The 17736-nt window shown below is 54.8% G+C and overlaps 1 protein-coding gene across 2 annotated transcripts in view; it reads right to left on the bottom strand.

Moving 5' to 3' along the window:
• Nucleotides 1–17736, bottom strand: part of MAP3K14 (mitogen-activated protein kinase kinase kinase 14) — a 42671-nt gene that overhangs the window by 2398 nt on the left and 22537 nt on the right. Inside the window, exons 2-14 of one of the 2 annotated variants that reach the window (XM_036837631.1) lie at nucleotides 17079–17354; nucleotides 15793–15862; nucleotides 14444–14654; nucleotides 13702–14322; nucleotides 12988–13125; nucleotides 7012–7141; nucleotides 6651–6782; nucleotides 6101–6205; nucleotides 4614–4777; nucleotides 3982–4132; nucleotides 1831–2220; nucleotides 1559–1665; nucleotides 980–1124 (exon numbers count right to left, since the gene is read on the bottom strand). In XM_036837631.1, coding sequence (XP_036693526.1) covers nucleotides 980–1124; nucleotides 1559–1665; nucleotides 1831–2220; nucleotides 3982–4132; nucleotides 4614–4777; nucleotides 6101–6205; nucleotides 6651–6782; nucleotides 7012–7141; nucleotides 12988–13125; nucleotides 13702–14322; nucleotides 14444–14654; nucleotides 15793–15862; nucleotides 17079–17334 — 2620 coding nt within the window. In that variant the 5' untranslated portion in view covers nucleotides 17335–17354. Of the gene's footprint in view, nucleotides 1–979; nucleotides 1125–1558; nucleotides 1666–1830; nucleotides 2221–3981; nucleotides 4133–4613; nucleotides 4778–6100; nucleotides 6206–6650; nucleotides 6783–7011; nucleotides 7142–12987; nucleotides 13126–13701; nucleotides 14323–14443; nucleotides 14684–15792; nucleotides 15863–17078; nucleotides 17355–17736 lie in introns of those variants that run through there. The other variant, XM_036837632.1, reaches the window with a different exon arrangement.

Below are 17736 nucleotides of genomic sequence, written 5' to 3' on the forward strand. Positions count from 1 at the left end.
CTAAGGTTGGCTCCTGTGGGAAAGTAGTATTTCAACTTACAAAGCAGAAAGGAACTGGACACAAAGATTCTTAAATTAGATTGTGGGCAACTTAGATTGTAAGTCCCTGAGGTGGAGCAGCCTCTGGCCAGGCATGGGGGCTTGATGCCATGAGTCTCACTGTCCCCAGGGAACCGTGAGCTGATGAAACCCTCATTCTATCAAAATCACAACATGACCTCTGCAACCACGCTTGAAAACAGAGTTCTACATATGTTGTCCTTCTCATCTTCTGACTTCAAATGTCAGAGGAGGATCTCAGCAAACCTACTGCTGAGTTTTTTTTTTTTTTTAATATTTATTTATTTTTGGCTGTGTTGGGTCTTTGTAGCTGTGCGCGGGCTTTCTCTAGTTGTGGAGAGCAGAGGCTACTCTTTGTTGCGGTGCACAGGCTTCTCATTGCGGTGGCTTCTCTTGTTGCGGAGCATGGGCTCTAGGCACGCGGGCTTCAGTAGTTGTGGCTCACGGGCTCTAGAGCTCAGGCTCAGTAGTTGTGGCGCACGGGCTTTGTTGCTCTGTGGCATGGGGGATCTTCCCGGACCAGGGCTCAAACCTGCGTCCCCTGCACTGGCAGGTGGATTCTTAACCACTGCGCCACGAGGGAAGCCCCTATTGCTGAGTTCTTGATTAAAACGCTCATGGGGTCCTGTTCTTCCTTTTCTCTTTAGAAGACATTAATTGCTCAGTTTTTGGACTCCAGGGCAGGAAAGACTGCTCTCTGCCCCAAGCTAGAGGCCTTCTGGGACTCTATCAGCTGCTCACAAGGGGCAATGGTCCTCGACTGCCCCATGAGGAAAGGCTCTGGGTGATCAGGGCCTTTACTCTAAACCAACTTAATGGCCAGGTACCTCAAATTCTGGGTGCCAGGTGCCTTCCTCTCCCTTCCCCACTGTGCCCCACTCTCAGACTCCCCAGTCCCAGGCGGATCAGGTGACTGTACCGTTGAAATAGCTCGGCATGTCGGTGGGCCGCCCCCGGGCCAGCACCATGTTCCAGCTGGAGCTGCGGGCCTCCGCCTGGCTGCCCCACGAGTGCACGCCGGAACTCAGGGTGTCCCGCGAGCTCTGAGAGGCCCTGGACGGGTTCTGAAACAAGAGTGGGCACAGACTCAGGCTCCTGGGCTCAGGGAACCATCTCTGGCCTTGGCCTGATTTGGCGAGGAAGTGCCCATGTCCTAGGCTGGAGCGTGGCTCTCCTGAGCACTGGGGCTCAGCACAGGACTGAGTTCCTGAGGGGCCCTTGGGCTGGAGGAGGGTGAACAGTAATTCTATGGGGACCAAAGCCAAGCCTTTCCCCTCACTATCCTAGTAGCCAAACCAGTCCCTAATTCCCAGGTGTGTTGGAGATGGACCGTCTCATTCTGAGAAACCAGGACCCCTGCCCCAGTGAGGACCCCTCCCAGGAGGAACGGGCAATCCTGTCACCCGCCCTTTACCCACTACTTGCACACGGCCCCTTCACTGGCCGGACACAAAGCCACCTGCCCTGTGCCCCGGCTCCTGGTCCACGGCCGACTCACCTTCTCACTGTCATCTGACAGGGAGAGGCTGTCGACGCTGAGGCACGAGAGGATTTGCTCCTGTTCCTCCAGAGAAAACGGCTGCGACAGGCTGTTCAGAAATAATTCTGCAGAGAAAGGCAGAAGACGGCTGTGAAAGACTGGGAGGGTCTGGCCGTGCCGTCGGCCTTCTTCTGCACAGACTGCTGACCCTGGGGAAGAGGACGAAGCCCAGGCCTTGCTGCAGGGCCCAGGCCCGTGCTCAGGGGCCTGGAGGCCGTGGCTGCCCGTACCTATTTCCAGCTGTTGCAGCTCTTGCTCGGGGAAGGTTGCCTTCCGCTCTGGTGAGCTGGAGTTCTTGGCTGGGGCCGTATCTAGGGAGGACAGAGCCAGTGGTTCCCACGTCCCGGACTCTTCTTTGCCCCAGTGCAGGCTGGGAGACTTGTTCTGCTCTGGGGGCTCCGGGGGTGGAGGAGGCTGCAGCTTAGGGGCCCCGCCTGCTGCGTCCTCAGCTGGCTGGGGCCCTGGGGCCTCTGGAGAGAGCTCCCCTGGCGAGAGCTCCACTGGTGGGGCACGTAGGGTCTGGTGAGGGTGCCCTTGGCTTGGCGGTGGGTGGGCTTGGAGTGGCGGCGGATGTCTTGGTTCTTTGTACTCTCCCCTCCAAGGGCTCCTCAGACCTCCCACTACAAAACAGAGAGCACATGTGGTGAGGTGGACATGGGCCAGGCCAGGTGGCCTTTCCTGAGCAGAAGAGGGCCAGAAGCGGACAGTGAGGGTGACCTTTTGCCCGGCCAGGACATGGCTTTGGAGGGCAGTGCGTGGTCTCCAGAGGAGGCCTCTTCCATAAGATGGCCTCGATGATGGGACTAGGACAGTATTTCTTTTATTCCATTTTCCTCCTAGGTAACAACTGCAAATTTAAAAATTACAGAATTGGCTCCAGAGAAGGACTTTGTCAATATTAATAGTAAAGAGAAGATTTAAAAATAGCTCTGGGGTAATGCCAACACAGAGTTCCCAGGCGAATGGGCCTCGCTGACCCTCCGTCTCTCTTACCCCTCCCTTCCCGATAGTCAGTGCTTCCTGAAGACACCTTACCTCTGGAGTGGGGGGCAATTCAGCCCCGGGGCCATTACAACTACCATCTATGTTTGGCGTCGGGGGGCTATGCAGTCTCTCTTGTGTTTTACTTATTCCCTTTCGTTCCCATAACCACTGTCTCTCCCTTGCCACCCCCTACTCCGCCCCCGGCTGATGTTCTCTTATGTTCAACATGTCATTTTGGGTTTGATCGAATTCTTGCAAAGCATGTGTTGTTTTTATTTATCAATTTTTTTTAATACACTTATTTTATTTTTGGCTGCGTTGGGTCTTTGTTGCTGTGCGTGGACTTTCTGTAGTTGTGGCGAGCGGGGGCTACGCTCCGTCGTGGTGCGTAGGCTTCTCATTGCAGTGGCTTCTCTTGTTGCGGAACACAGCCTCTAGGCGCGCGGGCTTCAGTAGTTGTGGCACGCGGGCTCAGCCGTTGTGGCTCGCGGGCTCTAGAGCGCAGGCTCAGTAGTTGTGGCGCATGGGTCTAGCTGCTCCGCGGCATGTGGGATCTTCCCGGCCCAGGGCTCGAACCTGCATCCCCCGCATTGGCAGGCGGATTCTTAACCACTGCGCCACCAGGGAAGCCCTATTTATCAATTTTTAATTTACAGAAAGGCACTGTGTTCTAGGCCTCGCTCTGTTGGTCCTCTTTGCAGCCAGCACTGTGGCCTGAAGATCCAGCCAGGTTGCCCCATGAGCACTGAGTTGCTTTAACTGCCGTGAGCGCTGCGTGGAGTGTCCCCCACCCCCCACCTTTGGCCTCTCCAAGCTCCCAGGGAGGGACACCTGACTGCATCCGACTCCCCTCCCACGAACGACACTGTAGCGTGCATCCGCAGGCGTGTCCCCTCATGGACCTGGGCAGAGTTTCTTTGGCGGTGCGCCCTGGAGCGGGGTGCTGGGTCCCGGGTCCTGGGTCTACAGACGTCTGCCAGAGTGCTGCCAGGTGCTCTCCAGCAGAGCCTAAAGGCCACTGTCCCTCATCCCCACCAACACTTGGTGTGACACCAACTTCCTGATTTTCCTCACACAAATGGCTAGAAAGTGATACCTGGCTTTATTTCACATTCTCTGATACTAATGAGTTCAAGCCTCCCTTTATATGTTGTAACCCCTTGCCCCATCTCTGAGCACAGCCTCTGCATCAAGACACAGTACTAAGCACAATACAAGGCACAGTACTAAGCACTTTGACTCACATGACCTCAGTCTTCCTAACAAGCCTGAGGTTGGTGTCATGCCCATGCTCTAGATGGGGAAACCAAGGCTCTGAGAGGCTGAGTACCTTGCTCTTAGCCACTACACGACCCCGCCGCCTCTCTCGCCCCCTGCAGCCAGCATGGGGCTCTTACCATGCTGCAGCGCCAGGCTGACCTTCCCCCCCAGCTCCGCTGCAGACGCTCGGTGGACAGGCTCTTTCCTGAGCCCCTCCTGGATGGCCTGGGCTGTGAGGGGGGCACAGGAGGGCGGGATCTCCCTCACAGGTGGAGGCTCGCTGGCAATCTGGGGGTCAAAAGGCAACATATGAGGCCTGCCTCCCCGTCACTTCCTGGCCCCCAGCTTTCTGTTCTTGCTCCTCCCCACTCTCCCCTGCCCTGCTGTGCTGGGGTCGGTCGCAAGGACTAGAGTGGCCTGGGCTACAGTGAGGGCTGGGACTTTTCCAAGAAAAGGTAGGACAGCACAGAGCCAGGGAGTGAGGCACCCATGACCCCCAGGCCCAGCCTGTCAGGAGGCAGGCAGAGGTGGCCCGGGGTGTGGACGCAAGAGAGCCCTGAACCATGAACCCAAGAAGACCCCTCACCTAGCATCTGCCCTTGGACCCTCAGATTCGAGTAGCCAAGTATTTTAGTCAGGATCCCACATTTAGGATGAGGCCTCTGCTTGCTCCCATCTGCCACTGAAGAGCGGCCAAAATGGGAGGCCACATCAAGCCTGCGGCCTGGGCCCTGTGGCCCTGCTGGCTGTCCCAGGTGCTGTCACGGACCTTGAGGCACAGCGGCCCTCGGAAGTACTGGGTCCAAGGGTGACAGCCATTGAGCATGTGCAGCATCATGCAACAGCTGCTCCAGATGTCCACCTTGGCATCACAGGGCTTGCCCATCACCACCTCTGGCGCCATGTGGGTCTCTGTACCGGGGATGTAGTCCCCTGAGAAGGTGAGGAGAGACAGAAAAGGCAACTGTGAACTCTGATGGGCAAACGCCTCGGCAATGACCACCCGAGTCAATTCCTGAAACACCCTGACTGTCTCAGAGTACTTTAAATAGAGATAAAGCCTCCAAATCAAACTTGCTGGGGCTGAGCCAAGTCGGGGATTGTCCTGGGCACTAGGACAAAGAATATATCATCCAAAACACGGGCTCTGCCCTGTGGACCAAACCCTTAAAGTGCTTTCCAAAAAGGGGGAGGGGCCTAGACACTGGAAATTCGGTTGTAGAAGACTGATTAGTGGTATGATGTTCCTAAAATGCAGGTTAAAAAAAAAAAAAAAGGAAAAAGAAAACTTATATGCATAAAAGACTAGAAAGATTGATGCCAGATGTGAACAGTATTTTTTTCTGGTGGTTTGTATTTTTTATTTTTGCTTAGCTTTACTTTCTGTAAAAGATATTAGAAAAGATATTTTTGTAATAAGAAGAAAACACTACAGTTCTTTCAAAGTGGAGGGCAGGTGTCCATGTTCAATTTACATCTTCAGAATTACCAACAGTCCTTTAACAACAAAGAATCACTTCTAAAAGACTGTTTTTCCTTTGGTCAAAATGAAATAATTTTATGCTAATGCTATAAATAAAAAAAAAAAGCAGGGCACAAAATTGTGTTATAATGGCCTTAACTATGTACGGAAAAAAAAAAGACCTGGAGGGAATTATCTAAAATATTCACGATTATCTCTCTGGGCAAGAGGAATGGTGAGAATTCTTTTTTCCTCCCCTTCCATACCACTTAACACTGTAGTTGCCAAATATTTTACAGTGGGTATGGATTATTTTGATAATCAGAAGAATGTAAGTTAAAAACAGGGATTTCTTCAGCTACTGAGCCCCAGCCCCTTGGTCAGCCTTCCCATTTTGCTTTCAGAGACTGTGCTCTCAGAGGCACAGGAGGGCTGAGGTCGCAGGCTGGGAGCACAGCTCCCCAGAAAAGGCTGGACAAGAGGGGTGGAGCTCTGGGGGCTCTGAGGTAGGAGACCTGGGGACCTCGGGCGAGGCACCCAGCCTTTCTGTTCCCTCCTCTGTATAACAGGAACATCAGAAACAAGCATCTGACATGCATTATTGCATTTAAGCCTAACAACAAAAGCCTCATGATAACCTAGGGTTGCTGTGGGACTGAAGTATCTTGGTGGACCTAAAGTGCTCACATCTCTGATTGCCATTAAGGAAAGTACAGGAGAAGGCGCATGGCTAATGCGTAGCAAAGGCTACTGGCTATTACCATTGTGGGGAGCGGTGGCGGGGAGGGGCATACCTGTGAGCAAAGGCTTCCCCAGGCCATCGGGCTGAAGGCACACAGCATGGCCAAAGTCGCAGAGGGCTGCGTGGCTCCCATCGCTGGACAGGAGCACGTTGTCGGCTGCCAGGCCACCCCCGGGAAGAAGAGGAACAGGTGAGTCACCAAGGGCCCCGGCCCAATCTGCACCTCCGGCGAGGCGATTTTCTGGCTGACCCTGCATGGCAGCTGCTGCTTCTGATTACTTTCATTAGTCATGGAGGGAGGGAGGAGGGAGTCAGTTCAGCCTGGATGCAGGCAGCAAGCAGGATCACTGAGGGTGAGGGGACAGTGCCACTCAGCTCTGCTGTCCCCACCCTCCCCCAGTGGTCACCAGTGTGGTAGGAGCTTGATCTACTGTTCTCTGTGGGCATCACCCACTGGAAACTACAGTGCCAGGCTGAGGGCTGGGAGAACACACTTCCCCTTCCTACTGGAGCAGGCCCAGAAGACCTGGGAGGAAACCAGGCAGGGTGGGGTGAGGAAGGAGCCCCAAGGGGACCAGGGCCACGGGCGCCCTGAGCCTTACCTTTCACATCTCCATGTAGAATCCTTCGGGTATGGAGGTATTCCAGCCCTTCCAGAGCCTGGCCCAGGTAATAAAGGGCCCGGTCCTCCGGCAGACAGCCCCTCTGCTTTATGAGCTGGCCCAGCGAGCCACCTAGGAGACCAATGGCCAGTCTTTACATGGGGCTTTTCCAGGCCTGCAAGCCAGCCAAGGGCAAGTACCTTCGAAGGGCAGGTGGTAGAAAGCAGTCCTTTCTTGCCGATGTCACAGGGTCAAGAGATTAAAAACGGATTGACTGGGGACGAGGGTCAACCTGGGCAAGACTCGGGGAAACCCTTGGCTCTGAATTTGGAGGGAGAAGGAGTGGCAGCTGGCTCCTTACCTTCTAGCAGCTCCATGAAGATGTTGACCCAAGGACCTTCCTTCACAGCTCCATACAAAGGGACGATTCTGGGGGAGGTCAATCCCGCACATGCCATCAACTCCTCAGCCCGAAACACTTCAACTCGCACCTGGAAGGGCCCACAGGTGGGTGTGAGTCAGGGTGACGGACCAGGGCTGGTTCCCTGGCATCCTGTCAGGACCCTTGAAGCTCCCTGCACAGAGACCGCTGATGTTCCCGGTGACGATTCTGAGGCCAGGCAGGGGCCCTGGTGGGCCTACTGGACCCTTAGAGACTAAACTGTGCCCCCTGGGGGTCGGGGTCAACGCCTAGTACTTGATTAAAGTTCTGCAGTGCTGATGCCTATGGAAATATAGTCACAAAAACTACAATCCTTATCCAGGCCCCTGGCATGCTGCCCACCCTCAGAGATCTGCCAAACACAGAACTTTCTTTTCCCCAGCCCAAATGTCTGGACAGTTTCTAGGTCATGGGACCTTTTGTGTATCAACAACCACTTCTACTCTTAAGATGCTGGGCTTCTGTAGCCAGAGTTGATGCGGCCAAGACTCTGGCTCTGTCAAGTGCCCCTGGGTCCTCAGCATCCTTCTCAGCACTTATTATTTGCTCATAATTATTTGCCTTTTCCCCTGAGGGCTAAAATGTCCACATAGATGGGGCAGTGCTTGTTTATTCTGTTTGCAGCTGTTTCCCCAGGATCTGGGCATAGGAGAGGATTTTCCTATGGGGAGGGGTTTGGCCAAGGCCCCTCCTGCAGGGGACTGGCAGGCCAGGGACCCCCCACTCCTTTCTGCAGGGACCAGCATGACATGGAGGGAAGAAATAGGCCTTGGATACAAACATCCTGGGCTGAGACCCTGGCTTGGCCATTTCCAAAGGTAGATCACTTCCCCCAAGCTATGTGGCTCCACATGTGAACGGTGGGGACAGTGGCATCTGCTCCAGGGTAGAGTGGGGATCTGGAGGGGTGATAACCAGCACCGGGCCTGGCAACTAGTGGGTGCTCAGGAAATGCCAGCTCCCCACCTCCTCCCTCCAGCTCAAATAAGCGCAGCTTACTAAATGCTTACACTTCCTAATAGAGACTCGTCCTTTCCGGCTGCAGCTGGTTCTCATGTTAGCCCTGAGAAGTGCCACCAGGGGGCATGAGTGGTAACAAAACTAGCCTGGAAGCCGTCAGTCAGGGCCTGGCAGTTTTCTTCCGAGACCTGCTGACTTGTGTAGCTCTTGGATTTTAGCCTGTCAGTGGAAAATGTCCCTCTTCTGGTTACCTGCAGAATATCTGGTTTGGTTAATCAACTCACATGAACTTTGACTCCCTGTCAGTGTTTCCAGCTCTGAAACTCAGTTGGAACTAATTCACCAACCGGACTTGTATTAGCAAATGTCTTTAATCCTACTGCTCCCAAACTGTGGGGTGAAGCGCCCTGGGGCACTGCAGAGAACTTGGAAGGGGGTTACAGGGTATTTTTTGCATTTGAGGGAAACAGCAACGATTGACATCTGGGGACACCACACAAACTACTAGCGTGAGACAGTTCAGTTTCTATGATCGAACTGCATTCTTTTGATGATATATCTTTATGAAGCTAGGTTTTTGGAGGTTGTTGTGACAAAAAGGTACTTCAGGGGGATAAGGGGATAATGTGGAGCAGGAAATGAAAGTGACGGTGTCCAGTGATTTCTAAGTTGGAGAAGTTGTGCCTGCCCAGCAAGGCATGCATCCCGTTAGTAATTACGTTTGTTTAAGAACAAAATTTCTCTCTCAATTTATGTGTGTTGTTATTCAAATGGCTACTAGGTTATTAGGATAAAGACTTATTATTTGACCCAATTATTTAATAAATGGAACTGGTCAGTACTTGTTTTGGCCTGGAGCACCTTGAAAAAATGACCGAGACATTAAGGGCTGTGAACCAAGAAAGTCTGGGAGCCTCGGCTTTAACTTTGAAGAAATCCGTAAGTCCTCTGGAGTGTCCCAGGAATATTAAAACCCTTCCCAACCACCCAGATCAGAGGGGGTTGGAAGGGACACCTCAAAACACAAGGTGCGTTAGAAGTCTGGGCCAGCCCCAGGGAGAGCAGGCTGAAAGGGCGGTCCCAAGGGAGAAAGGACGGCCTTCTGGACCAGGCCAGCTGCCCGTCTGGCCACCTCTCCTCCCTGGACTTGAGTGTCCTCGTCTGTCAAGTGAGGGCTGGACTCTGATGAGGATGTTAATGAGGACTAATATTTAATGCCCACTTAACACGTGCCAGGTACTGTGCTCAGCACTTTATAAGCATTAGTCGTTCACGTCTTACGATAGCCTAGGAGGTGAGATTATCTCATTTTACAGACAAGGAAGCTGAAAACTGGACCAGTAATCTGCTCAAGGTCACTGGATATAAAGTAGCAAAGCTGGGATTTTGGTGGGGGAAGCCTGTCTCCAGAGCTCCCAGCTACCCCACCTCGCTGAAGGCCCTTCCAGGTGTATTAGCTTTGACATCCGGGACGTTTTTACCTACGTTCAGGCACGCGCCTACCCAGGTGGAAACATGGTCAACAATCACCTAACTGCCAAATCCACAAGCCACTTCCCTCTGCTTAACTGCCTGCACGCTTTACACTGCGGATCGCTTTTTCCTTCTTGAAACTTCCCCTCTTGTTTTCTTTAGTATTCGTATCCATTTTATTTCATCGGTAAAAAAGGGAGTAACAGAAACTCTAATAAGTTCTTTTAAAGATCCCAGGAACATAAATATGTGAAGGTGACTAACACAGTATTGGGCACATAGCTTGCCGCCTTATTTCGTCATCACCATCGAGATATGCTCCCCTCGGTCCTTGTTCTGATTTCCTTCTCAACACTTGTCCCGGCTGATTTCACCATGTCCCCGGCTGATGGCTGCTTCTGCCACCTTTACACCATGTAAGTGTCCACCCCCCATTACAGTCTGAGCTCCTTCAGGTCAGGCGTGTGGATTCCACACCTCTGTCTCCCTGGCACAGCGCCTGGCACAGAACAGGTGCTTGGTAACAACAGCTGGCTGGACTTGGCCAAGGCCACACTACCCCAGATCAGGGAAGAGGCAAAAGGAGGCTCCCAGAACTCCATGCTCGAGCCAGATGTTCTCAAATGAACAGTTCTTAACCCTCTTTGAGCCACAGACCCCTTTGAAAATCTAATAAATAAAAAATGTGGGGCTTCCCTGGTGGCGCAGTGGTTGAGAGTCTGCCTGCCAATGCAGGGGACACGGGTTCGAGCCCTGGTCTGGGAAGATCCCACATGCCGCGGAGCAACTAAGCCCGTGAACCACACCCACTGAGCCTGTGCGTCTGGAGCCTGTGCTCCGAAACGGGAGAGGCCGCGACAGTGAGAGGCCCGCGCACCGCGATGAAGAGTGGCCCCCGCTCGCCACAACTGGAGAAAGCCCTCGCACAGAAACGAAGACCCAACACAGCCAAAAAAAAAAAAAAAAATGTGTGTGTGTCCACACGTGCCACACACATACACACTTTAGAATAAACTTCCAGGAATTCATGGATCTTATGAATTCATCCACTGACTACGTTAAGAACTTATACACTGGCTGTTAAAAAGCACTGGACAAATGTATATGTACCAATAAGGAAATCTATCCATGATACACCATCACATGAAAAAACATGGTACAGAACAACAAATGAGTGCAATCTCATTTCAATAAAAGAAACAACTACATGTTTATATATGCGTAACAAGTCTAAAAAAGATTTATGTCAAAGGCTGGTTACCTCAGAAGGGGACTGGGCAACAGAGAGACTTTTGCTTTTTGGGTATCATTCTTTTACAACGAGCCTCTATTAATTTGAAATTAAAAGTAAGCTCAAACAAAACCCTAAACCGCCCCCCCCCCCCCAAACCCTACATTAAGCCCTGGACTTGTGACCAATCAACATCTGACCTGGGGCCGTGAATGTTCTAGAAGGAGGACCAATGGGGTGCTGATGTCACCACATGATACTCCACATCCTGGATCCTCCCTAGGGAGCGTCAGAGGGTGTGCAGACTTGCTCTGACCCCCTGTGCGGCTTGACCTCTGATCCTTGGTCCCCACCCTCCACCCCTACCCCCTAGCAGGGAACTGTTTCTGAGATCTTCCAGCTGAAAACGCTAAAGGACACTACTGCCTTCCCTACCCCGCTGCCCTGGAGAGAAAGGAGGGGTGGTCTGCCCGACCAAAGGCAGCTGTGTGGGCTGCCAAAAGCCAACCCTGCTAAGATCCTGGATGGGGGAGGCGGAGTTCTGAGAAGCGCTGGCTCTGGTGGGCTGGGGCAGCAGCTCTGGGGGCTGGCAAGTCCGTGCCTTGTGCTTGGAGCTTGTCCGACTGCCTTGGGGAGGTGAGAAATGGAGTCTCTGTCCTCTTCTACTATATTAGGGTTGTTTACCTTGTTGCCTGGGACTCTGAGAACCTCAGCAGGGGAACAGCTGAGGAGCCCGGTGACTAAGCTCCCCAGCATGGGCGCTCATCTCCAGGACACTTCACACTCTCTTGCCCTCCTCCCACCCGCCTCTCAGGAGGAACAGCTGAGCCTTCTCCGGTGGCCTGGGGAGGGGACTGCAGCTGAGGAGGTCAGGCACGTGGCCTTGGCATCCCAGCGAAAGATGACCCGTGCTGGCAAGAACTAAGCACGTGTTTTGGCCGGTGGGGGTGGGCAGGGGTGGAGCTGGCTTATTTGACACAGTATGTCTGAAGCTTGGGGTAATACCTACGGATAGTCCCCTCTCTCATCCCATCACCCCGAGGCCCAAACTCTAGAACTCTAACACCTGGTCACACACAAGCCAGGGAAGCCAGGTTTACTCACAACACAATCTGTACCATCTCCCCTTAAAGTCACAGGCACCCAAGACAGTGGCGGCAGCAGTGTCTACTCTGTGTGGGGCCTGAGTGGGATGGACCCGCCTGGGCTGGCTATTTGGTCCCTTTCCTTTTGGGGATCAGAGTGTCCTTGACAAAAGCCATTTGAAAACAAGGTCTATCTTTGAATTAGCTTATTTCATGCTGCCCAAGGGCCAAGGAAATGCCCCACGGAAATGTTTCTGATTTCTACCTTAGGAAGTCCTTGGTGCTAGCCCTCAGGCTGAGTTGGGGTCAAGGACAAGGTGGCTTCTAGCCAAGGTGAGGGGAGAGGAGGAGAAATGGTATCTGAAGGAGAGCAGGGCTGACACCCTCAAGGACTGCTAGGCCTGGGCAGTGTGATCTGACAGAAGGAGGCCTCAGTTCCAGGCCCAGCTGTGCAGCTGTGGGCAAGGTGCAGACCCTCTCTGGTCTCCAGTTCTAACATCAGTGAGACGAGGGAGTGGGAGAGGTGACTCAGGCCTCTGCCTCTAACCAAAATCCTAGAAGCATGAGTCTTCCTCCCGTCCCTTCCCGAAGAGAGGTTCAAAGCCAAACTCTACAGTCGGACAAGCCTGGGGCTTCTCGCTAAGTCTCATTTCCTCATAACGTCCATCTCGCAGGACCTAGTACCTCCGGCCGACAGGAAGCAGAGCCCAAACTCAAGTCAGATCTGACTCCCAAGGTGCACGGCCTCCTTCGGGAGCCACCTGTTAGGTGGAGGCTATGCTCTTGCTATTACCTTCTGGTCCACTATGTAGTTTAGGGGTTTCAGCTCAACATGAATTTCATGACAATCCAACCATCTTCCAGGTTTTGACTTGCCCTAGGGGCCTGGCATCAGGAGTGGTCCAGGCTGCGTGCACACTCTCATGCTCCCTCTCACATACACGCGCACCAAGTGCGGTGCCCAGGCGGGGACACGTGACCTGGACTGTCCCCTTCCAGCTCCAGCTGACCCAGGGCAGCCAGGGTAGCCAGACGCTGTTAACGAGTCAGACCCATGGCCTCCCTGTGCTAACCTTGAAAGGAAGAAGAGGGAACGCGACAGCCCTCCTGGCCGCCTTCCCTCCTCAGCCCCGGAGCCTGGCATACCTTTTTGACGGCACACTGGAAGCCAGTTTGCTTGTCCTCCATCCTGTGGACCTCTCCGAAGGAGCCTCTGCCCAGGCAGGGCTGGCGCGTGGCCCAGTGGACGTCCTCTCGGTACTCATAATCCACCGGCTTGAGTTTCTGGGGTTGGCGGGAGACAGAGGCCGGTTTCAGTGGCCAGGGCAGTGGAGGGACGAAGGGTTACAGTGAGGAAGGCTCTCCAACTGGTGGCCCTTGCCAGGCTGCTGGGCTGAGCCCTCACATCCAAGAATACCAGCAGGTCTGAGGCAGGGCTCGGGGTCGGGGTGTGGGGACGGACCCAGAGAGGGGGTTGCAGGAGTCAGGCGAAGGCAAAGGAGAGCTTCACGGGCTGAGGCAAGCCGATCCTTGCGATGAAGAAACCTCCTCCCCAGACTTGTGATTGTGGGACAGAAACGAAATTGTCAACCGCCTTGACCATGAGAAAAAATGACTCAGGAGCTAAGTGGCAGAGGAAAGGGAAGGACAGTGAAGAGGGGCGGGGGACAAGGGGTAGTGTCAGAGATGGACGGGATAACACCCAGAGATCTAAGTTTGGGAAAATCACATAACATTACACAGTGATCCAGGCAGAGAACTAGAGGAAAAGGGGAAGGGAAGGGGGGTAGTGAAGGTGGACGGCCCTGGAGGTGGAGGGGGAGGCGGTGGTAGGTGTACGTGTGTTTGGGGACTACTCGCCTCGATAAGCAGGACCCCCTCACTGTCCTCGGTTTCAGGGCCGGGCTCCCGCGGCTTGGAGCCCCCCACCAACCAGGTCTTGGCCAGGCTGGCCAGGCCGTGGGCCTGGCCGGAGCTCACGCTGCCTTGCAGGGCGTGCACCAGGTACTCCTCCACGGACAGCTTGTCACTCGAGCCATGAGATGGGCGGCTGGGCTTCACATGTGGGCCAGGCAGGGGCTTCTGGCCGTCTACACAGGCCAGTCTGCCCAGGGGAGGGCCGGGCAGGGGCCGCTGGCTGTCTACACAGTTTGCCAGTTTGCCTAGGAAGAAGGACTCTAAGGGGTGAGGTTTCCAGGGCTGGAGAGGGTGGAACGGGAAGGGGTGGGGCCGTCTGCTGTAGGGGAAGGGGTGAGCGGGCTGGGGCAGGGGGCCTACGTCCTGGGGGTGGTGGAGTTTCCACACGTGGTTTAGGCACTGCAGGGGGCTGATCAGTTTGTGGAGTTCCGGTCGAGGCAGCGCTGGCCGCAGGCCCTCCCCGAGTTTCTTAAACCAGAGATGGCCAAGGCCTGGCTCCTTCAGAGGCTTGGAGAACTGGGGGGTGTTTCTAACATACGGGGTGCCTAGCGGAGACTCATCCTCCTGCGGGGGAAACACAGCTGTTAGGATGCGGAGCTGGGGCCAAGGCACAGGTGCTGTTCCGATGGCCTGTGAGCCCAGGGGGTGCCCGGCACAGGGGTCTGGGCGTAGGGGCGGGTCTCACCTGCACCGGGACCGTGCAGCTCTCCTGCTCAGGGGTTCTGGGGAGGGGTCTGGCCAAGGCCACTCCTGCCTGAGCCAGGGACTTGGAGCTCTTCTTTTTGCGTTTCCTCCGGGCTTTGCTGCGACGCTTCCCCTTCCAACACACGCGGGCCATCTTGCCCTCGGTCGAGTGGGCCACATTATTGGGGATTTGATCAAGACTCTCGGACTGGCTGTCAGCAAGGGGACACAGACACGCATTCTGAGTGTGACGGGGCAGGGAGACAGAACGGCTCAGGTAGCTGCGGCTGGAGTCATACAGACCCAAGGTCAAATCCCAGCTTGGTCAGGACTTGTGTGAAAGTGGGAAAGTTCCCAAGCCCCAAAGACCTTTAGGCTCCTCACTGATAAAATGGAGGTGGTGTTTCCTGCCAGGCAGGGCGAAGATGGGGTTTAAATGAAATATGAAATAGCTCATTTAAAAAGCCTGCCTCGGTGCCCTGCCCCACGGCAAGCTTCTGATCAACAGTGGTTATTAGTAAAGTGAGGGTGCACACTGCTCTTCTGGTGTGGAGGGGGAGACATGGTTCTCTCCTTGCTCTCCAAGGGGGGGCTTGCCCTTGAGAGGTCCCGGGAGGGGGGCATGTGGCTCAGAGGGCCACAGCCCACGGCAGGCATTCTCGGCTCTAACTGAGTTGGCTTCTGTTGCCTCCGAAGCAGGGACAGCTGAGGTTGGTCACTTTCCCGCTAGCAGTTCCCAAATTCCAACGATAAAGAAGTCCACCTGGTAGTAGGGGAGGAACCGTTTCCAGGTTCAACCTCCAGCTGCCAAAAATCTTCTTTGGGGCTGGGGAGGCTGGGAACAGACCGAGCCTCACTTGGCCTCCTTTCTACAGGGCCACCAGCTGCAAGTCTGTCCCTGCCTGTTTCCAAGCCCTCATCCCTCCTTGGGTGTGTCTCACAGAAGGAAAGACACAGCAGGTTTCTCCCCGAGTTAGAGCGGCTTCTCTGGGCCTGCACTCGTGGTCACGCACCAGCGGCAAAGTGCCTCCTGTTCCCAGCACCCTCCCTACTGATGGGAACCGAGGGGAGCAGCAAGGACTCCGAGGAGGAGAATAAAAATAAAACGTCAAGCTGATGTGACCCTGAGGTGACCCAGAGGCAGTCACCCACACGCTGTGAAAAGCTTTTGAAAAGCTTATTTGGCTGCAAGAGCAGCTCAGCGAGGAAGCCTGGGTGGGTTCCAAGAGCCGAACCACAGGTGCTGAAGGAAGGAGCCAGGGGTCACTTGGGAGCGGCCTGAGCAAGCAGCTGGGGTGGGGACGCCCCCGCGGCAGCTCCCTGCCACCCCACTCAAGCTGACCTCCTTACCTGTACTGTTTCGAGCCAGCGATGAAGATCCGTTCTGAAAAGGTGGGGCTGAACTCTTGGCTATTCTCACCTTTTAGGTAAAGGCAAAGGGGTTGGATGAGCAGAAAGGAGAGAGAAAGAACAGGAATTCAGCACTTAGGAGAGAGGCACTTTGCAGATACCCTCCCGGGCCACTCCTCCTTCCCAGACCCCTTCCGCCTGGAGGCTCACCTCCTCTCACTGGCAGCCTCACCCCTCCCTCCCAGCCTGAGGGTCAAGGCCCAGGGCATGCCTACAATATGGGATCATAGGGTGCCCACCTCACTTCACGTACTGTGAGGTGTAAGTGAGATGATCTATAAAACACTCAACTCGGTGCCTGGCACACAGTGACAGCTCAACAAATATACACTATTACATATAACGCGTGTGTGCGCGTGCGTGTGTGCAGTACTATCGTTACTATGTCACTCACTCCACTTTAATTATTTATTCTCTCATCTCTCGTCAAAGGCCAGCCAGAAGGAAGCGGAAGATGAGGGGAAGGGTGTGTGTATGTGAGAAAATACCATTATGAGCTGTAGGTCTCGCCAGGCTCCACCCCAGGAAACCTCCTGGGGTGGAGGGTAGGTGTGGGGTAGAGAGGGGATTCCTGGCCCTCCTCACGCCCCTGGGAGTTTCTCAGGCTCTGGTGGCAGCCACTGTTCCGAGCCATCTTGAGGTATTGCGAGTGGAAGCAGAAAGGATCAGCCCAGGATGCCCCACAGACCCTGCATCGGCCCTGCAGGCCCAAGGGCAGGCGTTCATTCTTTGGGGGGGTGGGGGGCGGCAAGCACCGGCGTGGAAGGAGGTGAAGGGCCCAGGTCCCAGGGCCCAGAGAGGCTTTCCGGGAGACCTGGCCTTTCCTGCCTGGGCCTCTCCAGAGATGCTCAGGCTGCCCAAGGTCCCAGCAGAAGGCCTGCCTGATGGTCCTGCAGAGAGTCCCCAGGACCTTGGAGCCCAAGCATTCCTGTCTCCCAGCTCCCTTCCCCTGCTCTGGTCATGAGCAAGGCCTCTGTCTGCCACTTCTCCCTTCTTGTGCTTCACTCCCCTGCACTGTTCAAGCTCCCACTTCACACTGATCCTTGGCTTAATTCCCAGGTGTGTCTTGCAAGTCTTCTATGGTGGTCACCCTGACTTCCCTCTTCCACAGGGGGACCCTGAGCCCAGCCCCATCGGTGCCCAACCATCCTTGCACAAGCGCTGCACCCACCTGCAGGCTCCCCACCTGCCCTCTCTGCCAACACTCCCAGCCCAGGGCTCCTTACATTCGGCCTGGGCGATAATGGAGATGGCGGCCGGCCCGCCCTCGGAGCCTTCCTTGGCTGTGCCTTTGGTAATCACGTCGTTCAGGATCTCCCACTTCCCGCAGAACATGGGGCTCTTCTCCACGGCCTCGAGCTTGTGGACGGAGCTCTGCTTCGTCTCCGTTGCCTGTGTCTTCTCCTTGGCTTTGGCGAACTCCTTCTGCTGCCCGACCGCGGAGCCGGGGGCACCTGGGCAGGCCATTTCCATCACTGCCATCTCCCAGGCTCACGCTCACCCTGTGAGAGAACACACACAGAGCAGGTCACCCCCAGACCCCGAGGCGCCCAGGTCAGGCTTGGGTGGGAGGAGAAAAGCAGGGGGCAAAGGGTCTCTACCTCCTCATGCCACACGTAGCTATCCTCCAAATGTTCCAAATGGCAACCTCACCATTGTTCCAAGTGGGGTGAGCCCCCCAGCCCTACTGGTCCCTCCACCGTAAATGGCCCCTCTCTCCACCCCACAAGGGGAACTCCAGCCCGCCTCCTCCAGGAGAGACGTGGACCAACATCTGGGTTGGTTCTTTCTTGCCTTTATAAATAATGGCTGAATCTTTTTCTGTTGTTTGTTTTGTGGTGAACTTTGCTTCCCCAGAACAGGGTGGTGGATCCCATACTCCAA

The sequence above is a fragment of the Balaenoptera musculus genome, chromosome 20 (assembly GCF_009873245.2).
Source record: "Balaenoptera musculus isolate JJ_BM4_2016_0621 chromosome 20, mBalMus1.pri.v3, whole genome shotgun sequence".
NCBI lineage: Eukaryota > Metazoa > Chordata > Mammalia > Artiodactyla > Balaenopteridae > Balaenoptera > Balaenoptera musculus.